Raw genomic sequence first — 18,923 nt, 5'->3', positions numbered from 1 at the left:
AGGAAGCGGGGGGGGGGGGGGGGGATCAATATGAAGGAGAGACATAAATTTGTTACCTCCTGTATGTGCCTGGCCAGGGATCGAACCTGCAACTGAGGTACATGCCCTTGACCTGGAATTGAACCTGAGACCCTAACCACTGAATAACACCGTCCAGAGCTCCTTTACTTTTTTAATAAATAGTGTTTGTTTGTTTTTTTCAATACAGCAGGCCCTGAATAAAGTTATTTTGTTATATTGTTGATGAGACAGTGCGGGAACTCAACTCTCATTTATATCATTTACGGATGGTAAATCAGTAAATCAGTCTCATTATACATTGTTTCCCTGCAGTTCCAAGAACCTACCATGACTTAAGTGAGGACTTACTGTATACTGTCTTCCTTCTCAAATGTCCCTTGTTATGGCAAGAATCCAATTGCTAGCTCTTGTGTGGACATTCTATGGGTTCTGCATGGTCCCTGATGTGGCTTTTGGAGCTTGTGGTTGACCTCTCAGAGTTCTCACTCCTGCCCTGGTAACTCACATCTCCCAGCAGTGTTCTGGGGCAGTGCCACCCAGACCTTCGTCAGCATGCACGTGGGCAACAGAAAGCTCGCCATCCGTGCCCCAGAAGTGCAGGGCGCCACCATGCCCTGCTCCAGCCATGTCCCCATTTCAGGCACCCATCGCTGTGCCTGAAACACAGCTCAGGTTTTTCAAGACCTTTCCCGAGTACCATTCTGGTGGCAGCAGGGCTGGGCCGGGAGTTTCTGCAGCTCAGCAGGGGAGGGATGGGTGTGTCTCAGACACTGGTCTCTCCTGGGAATAACTCCCATTGTGAGTCCTTCCCTTGAGGTCCCTCTCCTCCTCATTCCTCACAGGGAGGGGTAGGGAGCCTCACAGCACCCCCAGCTGTCAGGAATTCCCACTCGGGGGTCCTCCTAATGAATCTGCGCATGGCTGCTGGATGCTGTTGGGTGGGAGCTGACCAGTTTGGCTACTTCTGAGTAGCAATGTGTTGAGACTCTCTTTCAGGGCTGGGGAACGTCCAGCCCACGGGCTGAATTAGGCTAGCAAAATCAACACTAGCTGACATCACACACCTCACCAAATTAGCCTGACCCAATATAGCAGGCTAATTTTTTTTAATCCTCACTCGAGGACATTTTTGCATTAATCTTCAGATAGAGTGGGAGGGAGAGAGGGAGAGAAGCATCGTCGTGAGAGAAACACATCGACTGGTTGCCATTTACATGACCCCAACAGGGGCTGGACACAAACTGCAACCGAGGTATGTGCCCTTAGCAGGAACCGAACCTGGGACTCTCTGGTCCGCAGGCCGATGCTCTAACCACTGAACCAAACCAGCCAGGGCTAGCAAGCTAATTTTTAAATAATTTAAAAATTATCACGAATGATGCTATAAGTATCTAAATGGTCCTTGGCAGAAAAAAGGTTCCCCACCCTGACTGAAGTTTAGACTATGGGGCATAGATCACCTGCGGGACTTGGCTGAGGCTCTATTCAAATTCCCGGACCACAGAACAGCCCACCCCACATTCTATAAATGTGGATGAGGTGGTAAAAGAACGACTGGCTTAAAAAATAATCCATCAATTAGGAGAGCGGTGTAGACGGAGAGGGGCCACTTGCTAACCTGACAAGCTCGGGGAGGCCTGCGTGGTGGCCTTGCAAACTCAGAGACCTAAAGCCACCACAGAGGATGGTCTGAAATGTAAACTTGTGAACTAAAAGTGGTTTATGACAGGTAGTCCAGTCCGAGGTGGCATCTTCCCTGACAAAGGTCAGTTTTCACCTTAATGGAGCTTATTAGGTAACATGTGGGGTAACTTCCTGTTTTCCAGACCCCTCAGGACACAACCCATGCACCAGGGCAGAAACCACACATCCCCTCATCGTTATTATTATCACGTTAACTGTTGACTGTTAACTGTCCTGCGCCCACATGGGTAAGAGAAGAAGGTGTCTAGCACATTGCTTCCCATCCACTCCCAGAGGTCTCCTCGCTCTGCTTTCTCCCGCCGCCCTCATCCATCGCCAGTGGGTTTCATGGAACCCACTCACCCCTGCCTGCCCTTCTGATTGCCGCGTATAAATTAAGGTGCAAACTGCCCTTCTCCGGAGCTATCTCAACCCGTTGACTTTTTGCTTCCCTGCATTTGTCGACAGTTTGGCTTAAATAAACTCACAAAATTCTTCACAGGTTTGGACGTTTCATACATTGACAGCAGAAGGTGAACCGAGCTTCTTTCGGTTCCATACTGGAGGCCAGCAACTGCAAACATTTTCCTAACTCTTGAAAGGTCTGACGGGGAGATCAGTCCACCGCGCGAGGCCAGGGTGGAGCCAAGTGCTTTACTGCTCGCGCCTGGGTGCAGGCGGGCTGAGTCGCAAACTTCGAGCTCAGCATCGGAAGCTCTTTGATCTCTGGGTTTTATAGTTACAAACTACAGAAACTAAAAAAATAAAATAAAAAATAAAAAAAAAAACTACATTAAAAAACCCCCACATTCTCTTGGCACCGCGTAATTGGTGTCAGGGCTGATACAAGTCGCCTCCGAGGTAAGGCGTCTGCTCTAGCAGAGGTCTGGGCCATCATTAATCTCCTTCCTTTTTATGGTCCCTCCAAGTTTTCATGACCATCAATAACCCCTTATCTTTATGGTTCCTCTGGGTGTCAGTCCCAGGTTTTTTAGAAAACTGCTCGGGCGTTTACGTGCAGGAATAACTGGTCAGAATGGAGTTTAATTTTGTTAAAACATTATTAACCCTTTCGAGTCTTAGCTTCTCACTGTCCTTACCCTGGTCGCTAAGACACATCTTCAGTGCGGAAGCCCATTCATCTGTTTCTGCTTCCCTCCCGTCCCAAAATGTGTCTAGCCGACATTGGGCTCCCTCGGGGCTTTTTCCCAAGAGCTAATGTCAGAGGCTCGGAAGGGAAGCAGATCAGTATTTTAATAAGAACCCTCTGGAATGCTTGCCTGTCAAGGTGGAGAGTCCGCCGCAAAGGCAGGCTGTTGGAGACACCACTGAACGTCCTGACTTCTAACTGCGTCAGGTTTGAGGGGCCCGGAGTGGTTTGCTTACCGTGCCTTGCACGCGAGAAAAGCTTTGACTTGAGATATTGATTGATGTTCTTTCCTGTTTCTAGTACATATGACAACATCTTCTCCATGTGCAACCACAGTAAAGGAGTGGTTTTGATGTTAGAGTAATTTGTCACAAATATATGAGAGAAGGCTGAGTTGAAGCCGAGATTTCATTATTTCTCATAATTTCCCCTACAAAGCTGGCAGATAAAAACAGTGCCTATTTTAGAAAAGCATCTTCTTCCTCAGATTCTCTCTAAAAGTGGATTCTGGCCAGAATGCACATCACATTCCTTTCTGGGGAAGGACATACTGTGGGCCACTTAGGAATCAATCAACAGCCCCCACCTCACCCCCATTCAGCTACACAATTTTTCTAAATCTTTAATTTGTGTTCCTTCCCCATCCCCTCAGAAGGCATATTCACACGCTGATGAAAACGTCAGCACCTGCCCAGGGGGATTAGGTGAGGGCCGCAGGCCACCAGCTGGCATAGGTGAGCCACCTGGCAGCAAAGGTCCCGTTTAAACCTCAACAAAAGCACAAAGGACAAGATTTTTCTTTGCAGATCTTTGGTTTTTCCTTCTGCTTTGGTGCTAGTTTTTCCCTCTGTCTAGTGGATTGTCTTGACAACCCACCCCCACGAAGTAATAAGATGGGGTGACTAAAGACCACCATGACATCAGAGCCCTGGTTCAAGCCCTGACCAGCTAATTACTTGTCATGGGTGTTGCCTAAATTCTCTGAATATCAATTTCCTCATTAGAACAAAAAGATCTGTTCTCCCAACCTCAAGAAAAACAAACAAAAAAACAAAAGAAAACTAAAACCCCTCAAGATACGTTACATAAATCTATGTAAATAAAAATATGTGAAAGTGCCCTAGTTGGTTTGGCTCAGCGGCTAGAGCATTGGCCTGCGGTCCAGAGAGACCGGGGTTCGGTTCCCGCTAAGGGCATGTGCCTCGATTGCAGTTTGTCCCCGGCCCTGGTTGGTCCTGCGGGTGGTAGCCACTCAATGCGTCCCTTTCACGTCGATGTTTCTCTCTCTCTCTCTCTCTCTCTCTCTCTCTCTCTCTCCCACTCTATCTGAACAAAATATCAAAAAATGTGCTCGGGTGAGGATAAAAAACAAACAAACAAACAAACAAAAATATGTGAAAGTTCTTTGTGAACCCTTAAACCTGACTCAGCTGTGTAAGAAACCTGACTCAGCTGTGTAAGAGGGAGACAGCGGGGAGGGAGTTAGAGAAGGGGACAGGGTACCGCCCAGTTCCCCGGGGCCGAGCTCCTAGTCCTGCCGTGTGCTTGGCTTCCTGTGCTTCTGACCATCTGGACACCTCCTCGAGCTGCCCTGCAGGCCCAGCAGGCCCTGGCTCTCTTCCAACTATGTCTCTCTCTACCTAAAACTGCTGTCCATCTCCTCACTTTTAGCCAATGATCGCTTCCTGAGGGTACCCATTTATGACTCCCTGATGAGGTTAAATTTCTCCTATTGCATGATCTTATAGAACCATGTACCTTTCCAAATTCGTGAAGTTTGTCATGGTTACAATTGCTATTTATTTAAGCGATTTCAAATTAATATGTGTCTCCACTATTTGCCTATCCGAGGGGCAGGGATAAATTTTGTCTTGACATTTGTTCCTGGTATCTGGCACAATGCCTGGCATATATTAGGTGCTCAATAAATATTTGCCAAATGTGTGAATAAATGATCCGATGGATGAATAATGAACTGGGTCCTTCTTGTAGATCCTGTGGGATCCAAGGACAAGTTGGATATTTGAGCCTCACTCCTGATTGAAACTTGGCCCAAAGAGCTCTGAAAATTTATTGAGAAGGGGTAGATGATAAAATGAGCATTGGAACAGAAAAGACCAGAATACAACTTTGATGCAAACTGCCCTTTTATACTCAGAAATCTATTTACCTAAGAATCATTGGATTTGTGTGTGGCAAGTGGACATACACAAAAGAACACACTTGAAAGGGCAAGGAGATTTCTGGAAAAACTATGACTCCTAGAGAACCCTACCCTGGGTGACAAGATGAAGTTGCATCTGGGCAGACTTGTTTTCTCAGAAAAAAAGGTTGATTTTCTAAGGAGGGAATTGGCCTAGGCTATGCTGGGAAATGTGTTCATTCTTGTGATGCTGTGTGTGTATATTCCTGTTTGAGCAGCAGCTATTTCAAGATGTCAGGGCTATGTCAGAGCTGCTTTGTTTTTAAAGATTTTTAAAATTGATTTTGAGAGAGAGAGAAATATCGATGTGAGAGTGCAACATTAGTTGCCTGCCTCCTGCACGCCCCACACCAGGATGGAGCCAGCAACCTCCAGGTGCCCGGGAGGATGCCCAACCACCTGAGCCGCAGGCCAGGGCTGTCGGAGCTATTCTATAGCGAAGTGAGCCGGCTGAGTACAAGCAGCGGGAGATCAGGGCTGGGCAGGCAAGGGGAGGCGGGAGGGAGGGGTCTCAGTGCAGCAAGCATCCAGCAGGCGTCCAAACTGGGAGAAGTCACTTATTTGGGGACATTGGGAGCCATCACCCTCAGTTTTTCTCCCCCTTTACTTGTGGAATCGTGGACAGGTTGGTGCTGGCTCTTTTTCATCCAGTTGCGGGGGTAGTAGCAGTGAGGGGAACAGGGTGGAGAGCGCAGGGGGTTTCTGCTGACAGCTTCATGAGCAAGCACGATGCTTCACCTTGAGAAAACGGGGGTCCGATGGTACGGGTGGGACACGCAAAGGAAATTAGTAGCCACACCCTGGTTAGGTCTGCTGATAGGTGGGTTAAAAGGTAAGGGATTTATAACATGATTGTGTATATGGTAAAATACATTTCTTGGGCACAGCCACGCTGGGGTAACCAATTTGTCCTGGCGTGCCTGGGACTCTCAGTGTTCACACTAGAAGTGCCCAGTTCAGGGTAAACCAGGCTGGCTGATCACCCTACCACACTCACTCACTCTTTTTCTTACCTTCATGCCGAGGACACAGAAGCACACCACTCACAGTCTCATAACAAAGCAGAAACAAGAATATGTCTTTGGGATGTTAAGAATCTACAGAACAGCAAAGACACATTGTGAAACTCCCTATTAAACTGTTTACCTGATGCAGAAACTAGACACAAGGAGCGTTATTATCCTAAGGTGCTATTCTAGTCCAGTAATTCATTTTCATTTGTCAAGGCATATTCTTCAGCGTTTCTAGCTACATGTACAGTGGTTATTCACACTAGACTCTTCTATGATGGATGCAATTTTATAATATATTTTTCTTAGTAATAAAGCATCAAACATGTTTGTTAGAAATGGTGCCTTGATTTTTTATTCTGAAATTAGAATCACCATATCACAAAGATAGTCAAACCCTTAACAAATAGGACAGTGATCCCGCCCCACCAAATGAGGCAAACAAATGAAGAGTGATGAAGGGTAAGGAAGAGAAAAGATTCTACTGATATTCCTTTATTGCAGAGATCCCTTGGCAGAAGCTAGTCCTAAATGAACAGGTCCCTAGATCTTGGTATCAGATAGAAGGGGCCGTCAAACTCCCCTGCTGGAGCACAGTATTGGGGGCTGTAGGACCAGCCACCTGGAGAGAGGGCACATCTTTTCCCAGGAAGGCCAAGCAGACGAGTAGTAACCCACCAAGGGCCAGGAAAATACCAGCAGCCCGGCCCAGGTAGAGGGCATCTTCAAAATCCTTCTGAGGTACAATCTCAGGGATGCTGTCATCAGAGAAGTCTTGGATTGTGGCATGGGCCACCCGAGAGACTGGAAAGAGAGTGATGGCTGAAACCTTTGCCTCCACAGTCCTTCCTAGGATGCAAAGCCGCCTCTTAAATCCCCACCTGATCCTGGGAAACTGGCAGCATTCGGACCCAAAGCCGGAGAGCAGAAGCCCCAATAATCCCAGCCCACGAGAGGCCACCATGAGGATGGGACATACCTGGAACTCCCGGGGCAGAGATAAGAACTCAAAGGCCTGGCCCACAGTGGCAACTTCCTCCTGGTTCACGCAGACCTCCCAAAGGCCCCGGGGCCAGGGCTCTGCTGCGTTCAGATCCAGACTGGGAGGCTTTCACTGGGCAGGGCGAGGATGGTGGTCACACAGGAGCAGACCCAGCCAAGGAGAGAGAGCAGTCCCCCGAGCTGGGCGTTACACAGAAACTGTGGGCCGCGGTTGCTCCCACGGCAGAGGCGAAAGAACAGGAGACCAGGTGTCTGAGTGACCGGTTAGCACAGTGGTTCTCAACTCTCCTAATGCCACGGCCCTTTGATACAGTTCCTCATGTTGTGGTGACCCTCAACCATAACATTATTTTTGTTGCTACTTCATAACTGTAATTTTGCTACTGTTATGTCTTAGGCGATCCCTGTGAAAGGGTCGTCGCGCCCCCCAGGTTGAGAACCGCTGGTGGAGGGCACTGTGGGAGGGCCGAGTGGAAGGTCTTCCAGGTTTGGAGAGGGTGTCTGTTCTCCACGCAGTGCTGAGGCAGGTGCGGGGGCTCGGCAGTGTCTGGCTTTAGGGGAGCCTCCAAATCAGATGTGGGTTTGGATTTCTGGGGGAGGATCCCCGCGGAGGCAAAAAAGCCAGACATATTTGATGAGAAAATTCATAAACTTAAGGTTAAAATTACTCCCCAGTTCTGCGGTCAAAGTGAGGTTCTGGGAATGTACAGTGATGCACTCTCTGGGGAGGGCGACCTGACTTCGTGGTTCATGCTTTCAGATTCGTGCGTGCTTCGACCCAGCACACGCCTCCGGGCACTCAGCCTAATTTGCTGTGAATATATACAAATATTTATTAAAATGTCCATTGAAATATTGTTAATAACTGTACACGTTGTTTAATTCTAGGCAGCAATTTTAAAGCGATATAGGAGAAATTTTAATGACATAAAAATTTTTTTATATGTGGTTAACTGAGAAAAGCAGGTGACCAAACAGTATTAGACTACAATTTCACTTTCACAAAAAAAGCCATTATATATCCAGATGTGTATATTTATGTGTATTTCTGTTTATGTTTCTATATATCCCATACCACAAAATGTTAACCATGGTTATTTTAGTTAAAGAATTATGGATAGTTTTTATTTCCTTATTTGTGCTTGTCTACGTATTTTATAAGTTTATCATTTAGTATTTTTATAAGCAGAAAAAAATGAAAAATCCCCCCATCCAAGGCACCCACGGAGACCCAGGATGTATCAGCAGGGAGGTGCGCCCTGCCGGGTCTCCTGGGCGGCTAGGCCAGCGCCTACAAACACGCAAACCAGCTCGGTTCCTGCTCCTCACCGCTGCCAGGAGGCGGGTCCTGACGGGAAAAGAAATAATTTACATTTACAGGGTGTGGCTAAATGCCGGACTTTGGTTAGATATTTTATCCTTTTTTAACTTTCACACCACCATTGTAAGATACGTGTTAGATAAAACTTGCTGAGGTTCCCCAACAGGTAAGCAACAGACCTAACTCCTGAGCCAGGTGGCTGAGACGGTGACATTTCATGGTTTGGGCTCCAGTTTACAACAGTGATTCCTCCTGCACTGCGCTTGCGTGCTGGTGACACGACCTGCGGACTTGCGTTAATCTGTGTGGCAAAACACAGAAGAAAATGGGGATTCTTTTATTGGAGACATAAACGTTGACCAGTGTATTCCCTATTAGTTTTAGCCTACTGGTTACCTTGTGCATAGGAGAAGGTGGTAGCCGTGCTGTGACACAGCCAACAAGGGGAAGGCAGTATCACATTTATTTGCATGATGTCTCAACACCTAGGCAGTCTGATTAGATTATGTGGTTTGGGGGTGGAGGGAGGCCAGTAAAACATCTGGAATGCTCTTTTTTCTTTTATGTTTTATTATAGGGAAATTTCAAACATATACAAAAGTACAGCAAATGGAATAAAGAAATCTGGGGTCCTATTACCTACTTCAAAAATTATCCACTCATGCCCTGGCAGGTTTGGCTCAGCGGTTAGAGCGTCCACCTGCGGTCCGGAGAGACCCGGGTTCGGTTCCCGCTAAGGGCATGTACCACGGTTGCAGTTTGTCCCCAGCCCTGGTTGGTCGTGCGGGTGGCAGCCACTCAATGTGTCCCTTTCACATCGATGTTTCCCTCTCTCTCTCCCTCCCACTCTATTTGTACAAAAAATGGAAAAAAGTCCTCTGGTGAGGATAAAAAAAAAAAAAAAATTATCCACTCATGTTGATCTTGTTTCGTCCGTGCCTGCGCCCACCCCGGCCTTCCCTGCATCCTATTTTGAAGCAAATGGATGCTCTTTCAAATTGTAAGCTTCTTCTGCTGCTCTTTTAACAGCCACATGTTCTCATCAACACGATGGCAAAATATAGATCCTTGGGAACACTGTCTGCTTGTACTGCACATCCATCCAGATTTGTGTTTGATACTTCCTTCCTGACAACAGGCATGCCGCACGTGTGTGAGCCATGACTAATCAGGAGGAATCCTTTCAGACCTTGCTCCTTATTTCCTTGCCTTTTCTTCAGAACCCTTTCTGGATGTTTTGTGAAAATCTGTGAGTTGGGAGGCATATAAACCATGGTAAGTATGAACTATGGAGGTCAGGTTAGTGAGGGAAAACGGAACCTATCCATTTATTACTTTCTTTTTATTTACTCACCTATTCATTCCTACCTGCATGATTGACTGTCTGTGTGTACAATCCCACTCTATCTGGATGCCCTTTCTTCTCCTTCCTTAGCCTAGTTCTGGCTCTTTCCCCCCTTTACCTGGAACCCTGAGGAACAGTCTTAGTTTATCCAGTGGCCTTTCTGCCCAGAGAGAGGAGAAGCTTCTGTAGTTGTGTTTGTGTACACATGGATCTGTTTCCTAGAGGAAGAACCTAGAACCTCAACCTCAAAGTGACACCTCCTTCCAGGCGCAGTTCAGATTCCTTCCTACCGTGAAACTTCCCTGATTTCATCGGAGACTGGGTGCTGCTCCTCCTCTGCCCTGTGTACCTTTGCCAGAGGGGGATTAACTTCAGGACCGTTAGTTGCACAGGCCCTTTCCAAGGCCTGCACCTAATTTTGTATTTCTTTTATATTCTTTTCCTTAAAGAGTCCTCCCTCTCCCAGCAACTGTATAAGATTTAGGTCCCACAAAATATGGATCCATCTCTCACCTACTTCCAAAATAGTAACGATCATGTTTTCCTGGAATTATTTATTTACATATTTTGGATTCCCAGCCTAGCAGTGTCTGCCATATAGTAGTTGCTCAAAAATTATATAAGTTTTCAGGAACTTTGTCTGCACGTCCTTCTTCCTCACTGGGCATTTATTATTAGCAGTGTTTAGAATTCAAAATGAGGCTGACATGTCTACCAAACAGAAGTTGATTTGGTTTTCTATGAAGAGGAACCTCCTAGGGTGTCATGGTTTGTACTGCCTGTCTGAACACATTTCATTTCCTCTGCTCATGTCATGAGAAGCTGCCCTTGCCTCACTAGGATAAGAAGATCATCCCATAGACACTTAAAATTGACAAGGACCTTAGGCTCAGCATCTACTTGAGGTCAATCCGCAAAGACAACTTAAAATAAATTAAAGAGCCCTGGCCGGTTTTGCTGAGCGGTTAGAGTAGTGACCTGAGAACCAATGGGTTGCGAGTTTGGCTCCGATCAAGGGCATGAACTTCAGTTGCGGTTTGTCCCAGGCTCTGCCTGATTGGGGTCATGCTGAAGGCAACCAGACAATGTGTCCCTCTAACGTCGATGTTTCTGTCTCTCTCTCTCTTCCTCTCTCTCCCTCCCACTCTATCTGAACAAAAATGGGAAAATATCCTCGGATGAGGATTAAAAAAAAAAAAAATTAAAGATAACATTTTAATTAAAGCAGTATATTTTTCTTTTTTGCAGAAAAATAGAAAAACAGGGACAGAGAATAAATATTGTAAGTCCACTACTCAGTAAGAATAATTTGCTATACATCTTTTACCTCTGTATGTGTCTATATCTATTGTGAACATCTTTCAGTATATAACATATTTAAATAATGAAACAATTTTTAAAAGCTTTTTATAAAATTGACTTGCATTCTCTGATAAAAAGTGCTGAGTATCTTGTCTTAGTCCACACAGTGCTAATGTTATTTATACCTAGGTAATATAAATACTATAAACAGGTAATATGTTATGTAGATGTAATATATGTATATGTACAAAGATGTAGTATACATGTATATGTGTATATAGATGCAGTATAAACCATACAATAGAAACCTATGTAATTATAGGCAGACTTTTTTTTTTTATAACGAGGTGGCGCCACTTCTTTGCACAACTCTAGAGGGCACCATTCATTTAGGCTCTAAAGGTCAATGCAGCCCATGACCGCGAATATTTAAGAAAAAAGTTCAAGGTGGGCTCGTCGGGTCTTCTGGCTAGATACATTTCATAGGTAAGCATTTTGCAATTGAGAAAGGTTCTCTTAGGACTGATGAGTAAAAACATTTCATTTCTTCTAGTGAAAGATGGTCATGAAATTCAAACTTTGAAAACAGCTACGAAAGAAACTGCGTCTACCAAGTTTGCCAACTACGAGACGCCGTGGAGGTTCCAGGCGGGGAGTCGCGGTGCCTGCTGGGAGTTGTAGTGCAGCCGTCGCCTTCCGAGCGGCGGTCTGGGCCGCGCGAGACTTCGTTTCCCGGCCGGCCGCGCGCCGAGGCTGCTGGCGGGACTGGGGCTGCCGCGCTGGAGCCCGGAGAGGGACTCGGCGTTGTTCTTGTCGCGGCGATGGCTTCGTTCGTGACGGAAGTCCTGGCACACTCGGGCAGTCTGGAGAAGGAGGATCTGGGCACTCGGATCAGCCACCTGACCCGGCGGGTGGAGGAGATCAAGGTGCAGGCGGCCGCCGGTGGCTGGCTGAAAAGGGACGCGGGATGCTGGGGTGACGCGTGGAGAGGAGGGGGGCGAAGGGCAGACAGCGCGGGGACGAGCGGAGTCAGGAGTGGGCTGGCTGGGGAGCATAGGACGGAAAGGCTGGAAGCCTGGTTGGGGAGGAGCGGGGAGGGAGCCCGACGGCCCGGGGCCGAGGCGGCCTGGGCGGGGGAGAGGGAGAGGGAGAGGCGGGGCGGCGGGGTGCTGGTGCGGGCCAGGCTGGGGCGACGCGGGCGGGAGCCGCGGAGCGGGGCTTGGAAGTCGCGGGGTGTCCAGGGCTCCTCCCCGAGAGCGCTGTCCCGCCACCCTCTCGTCCACTTTGTCGGTGAAGGTACAGCCGGGAGGGCGGCTCCACTGCCCGGCCTGAAACTTGTCCTGTTGCAGCCGTCGTGGCGGTGAAGCTCTTCTCCGAGCCGGCCCCGAGGCTGTGCGAGGGTCACCGCGCCCGAGCGGCGCCGCCGGGTCCCCGCCGGCCGCAGTGGGTGCGGAGCCGCGCGCTGCCCCCCCGGCCGCGCTGCCCCCACGGCCCCCCCGGCCGCGCTGCCCCCACGGCCCCCCGGCCGCGCTGCCCCCACGGCCCCCCGGCCGCGCTGCCCCCACGGCCCCCCGGCCGCGCTGCCCCCACGGCCGCGCTGCCCCCACGGCCCCCCGGCCGCGCTGCCCCCACGGCCCCCCCGGCCGCGCTGCCCCCACGGCCCCCCCGGCCGCGCTGCCCCCACGGCCCCCCCGGCCGCGCTGCCCCCCGGCCGCGCTGCCCCCACGGCCCCCCGGCCGCGCTGCCCCCCCGGCCGCGCTGCCCCCACGGCCCCCCGGCCGCGCTGCCCCCACGGCCCCCCCGGCCGCGCTGCCCCCACGGCCCCCCCGGCCGCGCTGCCCCCACGGCCCCCCCGGCCGCGCTGCCCCCCCGGCCGCGCTGCCCCCACGGCCCCCCCGGCCGCGCTGCCCCCACGGCCCCCCGGCCGCGCTGCCCCCACGGTCCCCCCGGCCGCGCAGCACCCACGGCCGCGCAGCTCCCCCGGCCGCGCAGCTCCCCCGGCCGCGCTGCGGGCTGCCGTCCCGGCCTGGCCTGCCCGCCGCACCTCTGCTGCTTTGCTGCTTTCGTTCGGGGAGGAGTGCGGCCTACATCTGGGTTTCGGGGAGCACGGGGGGGGGGGGGGAGAGGGCGTCATGCCGGAAAGGCCCCAAGTACTTCTAGGTTACAAAAACGGTTTCCCAAACGTTCAGTGTTCATGTCGCTGGCATCTCTTCTTCATTGCGGGTTTCGAATTTTCCACCACTTTTATGTGATGGGAGGAGGACAGATCATTAAGACACCTGAGCGTGGCTCCTTCCCGTGTGCTCCGACGCATCCTTCCTTTCCCGGCTTTCTTTCCCCACCTTGAGTCTTCGGCCAACTGAGAATAACCTTCCATGCTCCAGGCGGGTTCAGCCCCCCAAAACCACCCAGATCTTAGATTTTGCTTATGTTGCCATTTCTTCATCTTCTCCCTGTAGTGTTTTTAGCCGTTTCTCAAGTTCCATCTCAAATGCGGTTTTCTGCATGGAGAGGATCCCCATTTCCCCTTGGGCAGAGGTGACCCCTTTCTCAGTTGTGCTCCTGGAGGGTGTGAACTGTCGCTGTATTGCATTTCTGTATTCTGGTTACTTAGGTGTACTGTCCTTTTAACCTAAAAGGAACTTATTTGTGGTCAAGCATAATTTATTCCTGTCTCTTCCAAAGCATCAACTAATTTAGTGCAAAGTAGTCAATAATTTGTTTATTAAATTATTTCGAATGAAAAGAAATGATGAAACCTATCAACTTAGGGTTATAAAATGAGGCCTTAAATTTTATAAGCAAGAAGCCAGAAAATCATAAATTGATTGAGGTATATAGATTATGGATTTAATTTACCCACTTGCTTTCTTTTCTATTAGATATGTGCTTAATTTTGTTAATCATCAGAGGATATTTTTTCTATTGATTTTTTTATTTATTTATTTTTATTTTTTAGAGAGAGTGGAAGGGAAGGAGGGAGGAGAGGAGAAACAATTGATTGCCTCCTGCATGTGCCCTGACCAGGGCCAGAGCTCAGGCCTATAACCCAGGTACATGCCCTTGACCAGGAATCGAACCTGCAAATCTGAGACCCTTCCATGCACAAATCGACTCTTTAACCACTGAGCCATGCCAGAGTGGAAGACATGTTTTCTTATCCTCACCCGAGGACAGTTTTGCATGTATCTTCAGATAGAGCCGGGAGGAAGAGAGAAACATCGATGTGAGAGAGACACATCGTCTGGCTGCTACCCACACGACCCCAAAACCAGAGCCAGGGACAAACTGCAACTGAGGAACCAAACCCGAGACTCTTTGGTCTGTGGGCTGACGCTCTAACCGCTGAGCCAAACAGGCCCGGGCAAGACATGTTTTTAAAAGAGTTCCCTACTCATTTTGTTGTAATGTTTCTGCCTTATAGGGTGAGGTGTGCAGTATGATCAGCAAGAAGTACAGTGAATTCTTGCCTAGCATGCAAAGTGCACAGGATCTGGTTACCCAAGTGGATAAGCTGTCTGATGATATCGACCTGCTGAAATCCAGGATAGAGAGTGAGGTAAGAAGAGTTTGTTATACTGAGTAGGTTTGTAGGGAGGCAGTTCAGCTTCCTGATTTCTACGACAATTCAGTTCTGTATGACTTTTCAAGACCGCACTTTCCTTATTGGGAAATGGAAGATGAATGAGATGATTTCAGGGTGACTTTCAACTTTAAAATAGAAATCTTTCCAAAAATATAATTAAAAAAATTTCTCTTTATGGTAAAAAACTTTTTGCTTTAATAATATCTTGCATTTGAATAGGACTTTATAATTAAAAATAATCTCATGATTTTATTGTCTTCATAATAAAATAAAAACAGATGAACTGGATCATTTGGCCTTTCATCTTGTCACCTCTTAAAATACTTGAATCTCTTTTTTAAATATGTTTTAAATTTTTTTTTTTTAAGAGAGAAAGGAAGGGAGAGAGAGAGATGGAAACATTGATGTGAGAGAGAAGCAACAATCCCCTGCCTCCTGCATGCCCCACAGTGGGGATTGAGCCTGCAATCCAGGAAGGTGCCCTGAGTGGGAATTGAACTGGGACCTCTCAGTCCATGGGCTGATGCTCAATCCACTGAGCCACATCAGCCAGGCAATACTTGAATCTCTCTCTCTTTTTTTTTAAATCCTCACCCGAGGACATTTTTCCATTTTTTGTTCAGATAGAGTGGGAGGGAGAGAGAGAGGAACATCTACGTGAAAGGGACACATCAATTGGTTGCTACCCGCACAACTCAACCAGGGCCGGAGACAAACTGCAACCGAGGTCCGCGCCCTTAGCTGGAACCGAACCCCGGTCTCTCTGGACTGCAGGCCGACGCTCTAACCACTGAACCCAACCGGCCAGGGCAATATTTGAATCTCTTAATGGCCAGTATTCTCTTATATCTGCAGCTGGCCTTAATACATTGAAGCTTCAGGGTAATCTTTGTCTTTTGGCCTTCTGGAAAATTGATTTGGTTTACCAATCACAGCCACTCTACTTCCTGTGTAAAGCCACTTTCTCTGGACACACAGAGAATTCTTGCCCATCTTGTACTGTGTCACTTTGGGACTAGTGTTTGCTTAAGTTCTCATCGAAAGTCTGGCAGGTTTTAAGAATGTTTACTGTGTTTGCCAGGGTGCTGTCATCACAATGAGAAATAAGCTGGTCTGCAAACAGAAATATGTGCTTTATAATTTTAAAAACATTTTTCACTTATGTTACCTCACCAAGATTTTTTCCTTTCAGGAAAAATAGGCAGTTGAAAGAAATCAAAGTGATATTAAAGGTTTAAACATTGTCTAATCTTAGGTGTCTTCTACATCTATTTCTGAATTATCACTCAGGGCTCATTGATATCCAAAATCAGGTTGTTGAGGTATTCTAAAGGTCCTTAAGAAAAGACACCCAATCTCTCCTTTTTGTGAAAGTCACTAAAGAAGGAAGTGAACGGATGTGTTTTTAAAAGTTCTCTATAAGACTTGAATCACAAGTGGGGAAACCACTAACTTACCTAGAAAAATCTATTTAATAGCTAGTATCCCACTCATTCTGAGTAGAAGTTTTAATAAAAATAAATCTGTTACTCCACAACTTTGGCACATTTCAACTATATTTTCAATGTGTATTTGTTTGATCAATAAGTCAGCGTGCAATCTTAGACTGTGCTTTTAGAAATGAAGTGTCTGGAACAAAATATTAATGGTCTCTATATCTTTTGCTGGCCAGATTATGGCTGGTGAAATTGATTCAGTTCTGGTCATTTTATTTTGAAAGATGGCTGGTTTAAATGGGATGGTCCAGGCCTGAACACCACACCATCTGAAGAACAGTGAAAGAAGATGAGGTGTTTCACCTTCGTAAGAAACACTTTCAAGATTTGAACCCCTGTCATACAGGAAAAAGATTCAATTTTATGGCTAGAGAAGAGGAGTTGATTCAATAGGTAGATATTATAAAGGGGTTTATTCAGTCATTCGGTATATTTATTGAACATCTATAAGGTGCCAGACACTGTGATAGTTGAAGGACTAGACAGTTTTTAATTTTAAACTGTGAATCTCATGCCTGCTACAGAACAGTAAAATAGTGTGATACATACTAAATAGGAATAATCAAGTTAGAGAGATGTAGCTAAGGATGGCTTTCTCTAGGAAATAGTGTCCAAACCAAAACCTGAAGTGATAGGTAATTAGGTAAAAGAGGAAGGAAAAGTGTTTTAGTTAGGCAGAGGGGACAGCATTGCAGAAGCATGGAAGTAATGGAGAGATGTCACTTTGGAGAGCTGCAAGAATTTGATATGACTGTATTTAGAGGGTTTGGTGGGAAGGAACATGAGATTAGAAAGGTAAGGAAGGACCTTGTATATCAGTAGGTAGTATGGATGTGTCTTGATGGGACTAGAAGCAATGGAGGATTTTAAGCAAGGGAGTGACATCAGATTTGAATTTTAGGAATCCCATTTGCTTGCAGTTTGAAGAAAGATCATGAGGGAAATGAGAGTGAAATGAGAAGACAGTTAAAGCATTAGGAGGCAGTTAAAGTAACCAGGCAGGACAGGACGGTGACCTGCTCTGAAGTCAGTGGCAACGGGGATGGAGACAAGTGGGTGAATCCTAGAGACATTTTAGAGGTAGGATCTTTGGGACTTGTTGATGTGGGGAGTGAAAGATAGAGGAATCAAGGATAACTGGGGAACTTGGTCATTGATTGGCCATTCATTGAAATAGAGAATCAGGAGAAGGAGTAGGTTTTTGTAGGAGAAATTAGTTTAAATATGGGGTTCCTAAGGGAGATCGAAATGGAGCTTCACATTGGGGTTGTATTAAGATGAAGGGTAGACTGTTGTAAAGAAAGAGAGAGAGCGTGCAAGAGAGTAGGAGTGAGCCAACTTGAAATGTAATGGCTCAAACAAGATACATCTTTTTTAACCCTAGCAGTCTAGGTTAGCAGACTGATTCTACAGCCTAGGGCCTAGCTACTCCAGGAGGCTGTGTCAGGAACTGTGGTGTGGATCTGAGGTTTTAACTTGTTTGCAAGTCAGCAAGTTAGTCTGCCTCTATTTCACGGATGTTATTAGAAGACATAGTCTCCTTGGGTGTGAGATGAAGGGCAGTTTATTAGTCACAGCAGTAGGCAGAGTAGGAGCATTTTTGCAGTGTCCCGAGCCCCAGCTCCTAAAGGGCAGTGTGCAGTGTTGCATTGTAGAGTACTGAGTGTAGGGAGCCTGGTAGTGAGCATGCCTGCTTTTTGCTCTGGAGGGAAATATCACCTCTGTTTTCTAAGTTGTTTACCACACAGACACCCTTGAAAAGATAGCTAGAATTAAAGACAGTTATTGCTTCACTTGCAAGATAATGTAAAAATGTGAGCGAACCCTAAAAATTGTCTTTCAGCAGTCTATAGAGCAGCAGAAGTGGCAGCTTCTAGTGGCTTGTTGGAAATGGAGGCGCTCAGGCCCATCTCAGACCTACTGAATCAGAGTCTGCACTTGAATATGGTTCACCAAATGTTATGTATGTACTTCACAGCTTGAGAAGCATGACTCTAGGATTTTGTTGTTGTTTGCATGGATGAAGTTGGTCTTTTTCCTATGTGCAGATTATAGTGGAGGTTAAGGGCAAAGAGAACACACAGAGGAGGCACACCCATTTTCTTAATGTCCAGATTTAGAAATGGTGCACCTCACTTCTGCTTATATACCATTGGTAAGCTCTTAGACACATGGTCACAGCCAATTGTGAGGGACGCTAGAACATTTAGTCTAGTTGGTAGCCATGTGTTGTTACTGTGGGAAAGTGGGCGAATGGATTTAGTGAACAGCTTACACATCACCCCATCCGTATACATGTTTGGAGGTTAGGAAAATGGTGTGGACCTGAGATAGCAGCACTTAGAAATTGAAGCCATGGGAATGAAGGAGGTTGCCCAGAGAGAGTGTATAGTGTTTCTCAACCTAGGCACTGTTGATATTTGGGGCTGGATAATATTCTTTGTTGTGGCAGCTATCCTGTACATTGTACGATGTTTAGCAGTACCCCTGATCTCTATTCCTTCAGTTGTGACAAGTCCAAGTGTCTCCAGACATTGCTAAATGTCCCTGGATAGGGCAAAAAGGGTTTATTTTTTAAGAACCACTGGTTTTGAGTAAGAAGGCCAAGGAGAAAGGAATATCATTATGTATGAAGTGGGCAGAGGGGAGATGAAACTCCCAAAAGAAAATAAGAAGGAATGGCTAAAGAAAAGGAGGAAAATCAGTAGAGAAAGGTGTCTTAGAACTAAGGGAAGGAAAGTAACAGTGTACTGATAAATAGCTAAAATTGATGATGCATGCTTTGGATTTAGCAACAAAATGTT

General features: G+C 47.1%; 2 protein-coding genes and 1 pseudogene across 4 annotated transcripts in view; 2 read left to right on the top strand and 1 right to left on the bottom strand.

Annotated features, from left to right (window-relative positions):
- Positions 1-681, top strand: part of LOC118627755 — a 53,832-nt pseudogene extending 53,151 nt beyond the window's left edge.
- Positions 682-6,594: 5,913 nt separating this feature from the next.
- Positions 6,595-9,764, bottom strand: CLDN25 (claudin 25). Its single transcript, XM_036258195.1, is given in 4 exon segments — positions 6,595-6,668; positions 6,671-7,180; positions 7,183-7,249; positions 9,759-9,764. Coding segments are annotated over 4 exon segments (657 nt in total).
- Positions 9,765-11,793: 2,029 nt separating this feature from the next.
- The window catches only part of ZW10 (zw10 kinetochore protein), a 30,559-nt gene continuing 23,429 nt past the window's right edge, over positions 11,794-18,923 (top strand). The window contains exons 1-2 of one of the 3 annotated variants that reach the window (XM_036259775.1): positions 11,794-11,963; positions 14,462-14,596. In XM_036259775.1, the coding sequence (XP_036115668.1) occupies positions 11,859-11,963; positions 14,462-14,596 (240 nt within the window). In that variant the 5' untranslated portion in view covers positions 11,794-11,858. The remainder of the gene's footprint in view (positions 11,964-14,461; positions 14,597-18,923) is intronic. The other 2 variants (XM_036259776.1, XM_036259777.1) reach the window with 2 other exon arrangements.

Source organism: Molossus molossus, unplaced genomic scaffold (genome assembly GCF_014108415.1).
Source record: "Molossus molossus isolate mMolMol1 unplaced genomic scaffold, mMolMol1.p scaffold_m16_p_13, whole genome shotgun sequence".
NCBI lineage: Eukaryota > Metazoa > Chordata > Mammalia > Chiroptera > Molossidae > Molossus > Molossus molossus.
The sequence above is the reverse complement of the archived record's forward strand: the minus strand, read 5'-3'. Positions and strand labels throughout refer to the sequence as shown.